A 5,514-nucleotide genomic window follows, 5' to 3' on the forward strand; every position below is an offset into this window, starting at 1 on the left:
CAGGACTGGGTCAAAGCTGAGCGTCAGCTGGGACAGGACTAGGAAAAGGCTGAGCAAAGACTCTTACAAAGCTGAGCATCAGCTGCGCCAGGAATAGTACAAAGCTGAGCATCACCTTGGCAATGACTGGTCAAAAGGCTTTATTCCAATTCTGAGAGTGACCTGCGCAAAAAAGCTGAGTAATTATGAGTGGCAAAAAAGCTGATTATGAGCTGGGTACCAAAGCTGAGTATCAGCTGGACAGAACTGAGTATTAGTTGGGCTCATCAAAAACTGAACAGGACCTCCTTGGCAAATTTTGGAAGTTGAGGAGATGGGTGGGAGATTGGGGCAGATAGTGGATAGATATTGGATAGATGGTGGGTAGCTGGCTGGAGCTGGTGTGATGTCACTTGTCATCAACTGACTATTTTATTTTCCTGGTGTGTACAGGTCATTAGCAATACCAATATCCCCATTTTGCTATTATAATCCAGCCACAAAGAAGCCAATATGATCTTAAACATATCTTTGATCAAACCTGCAATAGATTTCTTATCTGGAGAGGCCAGGTCTTGCTGGCTCAATCAGTTGCTCACAACTAGACAATCATTCTGCTTCCAAGGAAAGAAATAACCAAATTGAAATTATCCTCTTCTTTCTTCTTATCTCTATTATACTTATGTATAGCACATATAGTAATTTATATATTAAACTCCTATACCTTCAGTCTGTTCTCTACATGGGAACTCCAGCTGACACCTTGTTAATGAAAACTTTTCTGATTTTGCAGCAAGCACCAAATTCAGCAGTTGGGTGCCTTTGTGATGTGCTATCAGTACCCAGTGGGCTTTAAGCAAAAAATTATGCATGAGAATACTGAGGCTAGAAACCAGAAAACATATAGCTGGAACATGAACTGCCTCAGTGCTTCCATTACCCAAACAAGTGAAATATCATTTCCTTCAAAAAGCATTACAAAATTGTTCATGTACTGTCTGGCAGCCTGTGTAGGGTATAGATATGATTGTGGGAGTCAGCGGCCTCATTCACACAAGGGGGATGGCGCCCTTTGAGCAGACCTGTTTTGAGTGCTGAGAGCCCAGTTTCAATGGGACTCGGGAGGTGTTCTTGTATACAATGAAATACATGATGTCCGAGTGATGTCAACGCGGGGGAACATTCAAACTTTAAATCGCCCGGTAAGGGGGATGCTTGCTTACCTAATCAACCCCGCCAAGAAGTGCATACTCCTCTTGATCTACTCGTCTCGACTCCAACCCATCCTCAAGACATCCAAACCGACCCCGACAACCACTCCAACGCCAACGACTCAGCTCACAGCAGCTTCAACAAGAACATCTTGAAAAACCTCACCCGAAAATCTCTCACAATGTCCTCGCGAAAGAAGGTACTTCTGAAAGTCATCATCCTTGGTGATTCAGGAGTTGGCAAGACGTCCTTGATGAACCAATACGTCAACAAACGATTCTCGACTCAATACAAGGTGAGCTTCACAGCTAATTATCTCTCTCCCTCCTTTCATCTGCCCGATTTATTGCACAACGAAAGTATGCTGACAATCTACCCTTCCTGATTCTTTTTATTTCCTGTGGTCTGCTATTCAATAGGCTACGATTGGCGCGGATTTCTTGACCAAAGAAGTGTATATCGAATCACCAGACCCCACTCAGGCTTCAAGTGACCCTCAACAACCACCCTCCGGTTCTGCTTTGACCACCAACACAAATAACGGCTCGGATCGAGTCGTCACCATGCAAGTAAGTATGCATCCAATCTCCAACCAAAGAGAATATAAACATGCACACAAAGGATCCCCACTAAATGGAGAGCTGACAAAGATTGTTGCATCCTACTTAACATTTTCTTTTGCTACATCGCCCATGCATGGGATCAATTGGAAACTCGGGTCTTCGTCATGAATCGTAGCTATGGGATACAGCCGGTCAAGAGCGATTTCAATCGCTTGGAGTGGCGTTCTATCGTGGGGCAGATTGTTGTGTACTAGTTTTCGATGTCAATAGCTCGAAAAGCTTCGAAACACTTGATAGTTGGAGGGACGAATTTCTTATCCAGGTCTGGTCCCTCTCTCAACTTACTCATCAACACAAGAAGAACAATTAGTTGATGGCGCTCTGAATTTCATCTTGTTTTCTAGGCTTCTCCCCGGGATCCAGATAACTTCCCTTTTGTCGTATTGGGTAACAAGATCGATGTAGAAGAAAATAAAAGACAGGTCAGTCAAATCGACCGAACAAAATTAAAAACCCTTTCTAAAAAGACTCTCAATCAATTCCCATGTAGCAAAAATGACTTATAAATTTTTTCCCGGCTTTTCATATTAATTATCTTGAATATAATCAGGTATCACAAAAACGAGCGATGAGTTGGTGCCAATCCAAGGGCAACATACCGTACTTCGAGACGTCAGCAAAGGAGTCGATGAATGTCGAGCAATCGTTCATCGCTGCCTGTCGAAACGCATTAAGTGTTGGAGACTCGATGGATGACGGGTCAGTACCATCATCTTCTTCCATGGCCGACCTCCCCCTCAGTTCTTTGAGAAAAGATATTAATCAGAATTTTGTCTTTCGCTATTGGGTCTGTAGTTTCGCCGATTATCCCGACCCCATCATGTTGAATTCCGAAGGCCAACAGAGCTATGGATGCGGTTGTTGAGGTCGTTTTTTTGGGGTGGCCTTAGACAAGCGACCTGGTATGGGCGGCTTTGTTGTGTGGCTTTGTTATAACTTCCTTCTCCTTTCTCTTCTCTGTCCCCGTTTGTCTTTCACTCAACTACTTCAATGCAAGGTTTCAATCAGCCAATTTGATTTCAAGGTCCTCTTTTTTCTTCTGCTTACCACTCCATATAACCGTCCAGTAATAATCTTATGGTCCTGCTTGTTGATCTCATTCTGCGTGTGTTTGTGTGTATCATCAAAAATACATCCTTTTGTTGACAGCTTTCAGTAATCTTGATCCATTGCTTTCCCCAACTACCTCATTCATCTTTCTGCCCTCTTACACAACACATAACATACACATCTTCATTTTGGATTGTCTGGGTTTATTTTACTTTGGTGTTTGCTTTTTTTAAAAAAAATCTTTTCATACATAAATGCTTTTGTAATTCTTCGATTCATACATTTTACTGCGATCAAAGCAATCAGAAGACTAGTTTGATTCACAAGTGTCTACAGCCAACTCTGCATAAACCACTAGCCTTGGGTGGACACAAAGCCCTATGGGTTAGTGGAGAGTATGAGTGATTTGGTGGGCCGTTTTCACATGGCTTTGGAGATTATGGGTCAATACAAGTAATGATTTGATGGTTAGAGCAGAGTGAACTGTATTACTTCTTTCATCTAGGCTCTGTCAGACTCAGAGGACTGATACTCAAATACATATCTCTGTCAGTGAGTGACCACTAAAGAGTATGTCTCAAAACAAGACACACATACATAGTGCTGTGGTATACCAACATCAATGCACAGTTGGTAAAGGATGCACCATTTGAAGTCCCCCAATAGTACTGGATGATGATGATTTGAAGTTGTGAGGCTTGTAGCCTTGTTAAGTGGTATAAAATGGGTTTCAAAGAATGAATCTAATTTCTGCATACCAAAACATGAAAAGTGTTTTGTCAAAATTGCAAAAAAACTATTGAATTTTTTTGGAAAGTTTCAATACTTCCCAGAAAAGAATAACAGTAGATCCACTGGTGCTGAAATTTGGCCATGTTTAGCTCCAGAGCTGATGCGGCCTGCTGTGGCATCCACTGCACAGGAGGTATCCTGGCTAAACTTGGCTTTCACCAAGCCCCAACATGAACAGGGTAGAGTTAGTGGCTGGGTGTTTGGAGGTGGTGAGATGTCAACAGAAATTGAGGTGTCACAAGAGCTATTGGGGAACTCAGGTTTTGCTATTTTTGGCACCACCTGAGCTCCCAAGTCGCCTTTGATTTTGTTATTGTGAGAGATAAATGTCAGATAACACCTGCGGTGGGGTTGCTCTAAGAAATAAAAATTTGAAGATATAGTGTTTGGCTAGCTTAATACAACTTGAGATGGTGTCTGGCACTTGGGTACCCGCCTGAAATTTTGCAAATTTTTGACACCCGCTGTGGTGGTATAAATAGGTGGTCCGTCAGAGAATGCCCATGAAGCAGCATGGCCGGAAAGCGCGGGCGGCTGAGCTTGTTGGAAAGCTTGTGCATTCCACGCGTTCTTATATGCTGCTGAGGGAACCTTGAATGTACGACCAAACAAAAGCATGCAGAAAGTTGATGGGCGGAGGCAGGCGCGGACCGGGGGACCGACACGGGTGCGGGGAACCGGGGTTCAAGCCACGGCCTAGACGGAGATTTAGCTGGGAGTCGGAGTAGGACTGCAGCGTATCAAGCGCACGGATGGACTGGTAGCGGCGCAGAGTTAGGTGAAGCAGGGCAGCGGAGGCGGACATCATCAGCAGATGACATTGGGGTGGAAGCGCTGGGTAGAGACTAACTCCGGAGGCTAGTTGCGGGGTGCGGGAGAACAGGTGTTGGAGATGTGCTAGGCTGAGAGGCAATGCAGGCGGGGTTTAATAGTGCGGGAAAGGGGGAATGCGGACAACCTTGTGTGGGAATGGAGGACTGCGGGGTGGAGAGAGTTGGAGATATGGGACTTTAGGGAATGGCTTTTCTCTCACTATTCTAGCATTCTACTTACTACTCTTACGGTACCAACATTATAGTAGCTGTTTTCTTGTGACAGTGTGCATGTTGCTTTACGGATTGCAAGCGTGCGGAGAGTTCTTACCTACCCTAAAAAATCATACCTTTGCGGAGTTCTTGCGTGCGGAAGCGGAGCAGCTGAACCCTTCGTAGACTAGGCAGATCTTATCAGACTCATGGAGGAGTGCTGAAGGGATTTGTACCTTGTGGAGTTTCAGTGCCAACTACCAAACAAGCCCGGAACTATTCTAGAAGGAAGGCGGACACTCAACTTTACCTATACATCCCACTTTCTATTTGACACCGCACCCGCACTGTGCTGGGGCACCTGCTGGCATGTGGTGGGCAGGTATACCGGGTACCTGCTGGTGGGTGCCGGGTACCCGCAAAGGGGTACCCATAACCCAAGTGCCATCTCTAAATACAAGTTCCCCCTGGTGGGAGGCCTGCTGTGGTTAGTGGTGAAGTCCCCCCTCATACAGGGAGGTACTTGGTTATTATTGCAAATTTCATGTGGGCAGAAATTTTGTTTGACTGGGTGTTTTCAAGTTTTATATAGTTTATCCCACAGCCTCTCCACAGGTCCCCTTCAGGTGTACCTCATGCTGCAGCACTGTCCCTACAATTTGCACCATCAGTTTACCTGCAACATTTTTTTCCAAAAATGAATAATGTTTAAGTTTTCCAAATGAGGATCTACCAGGTTGTGAATCCAGGATTCATTCTTCTTGCTACAGCTTATAGAAAGATGAGTGGCTAGAATGCTTCACAAGGACAGAACTTGCAATTCTGTCTATTCC

At 44.6% G+C, this 5,514-nt stretch overlaps 1 protein-coding gene across 1 annotated transcript; it reads left to right on the top strand.

Annotated features, from left to right (window-relative positions):
* Positions 1–1,372: 1,372 nt before the first annotated feature.
* Positions 1,373–2,679, top strand: PtA15_17A131 (uncharacterized protein; the record flags this gene model as incomplete). The annotated part of the gene is made up of 6 exons (XM_053164215.1): positions 1,373–1,486; positions 1,611–1,760; positions 1,930–2,076; positions 2,159–2,236; positions 2,365–2,513; positions 2,610–2,679. 6 exons carry the CDS (start codon positions 1,373–1,375, stop codon positions 2,677–2,679), a joined length of 708 nt encoding a protein of 235 aa, XP_053028204.1.
* Between the last annotated feature and the right edge of the window lie 2,835 nt (positions 2,680–5,514).

Source organism: Puccinia triticina, chromosome 17A (genome assembly GCF_026914185.1).
Source record: "Puccinia triticina chromosome 17A, complete sequence".
Lineage (NCBI taxonomy): Eukaryota > Fungi > Basidiomycota > Pucciniomycetes > Pucciniales > Pucciniaceae > Puccinia > Puccinia triticina.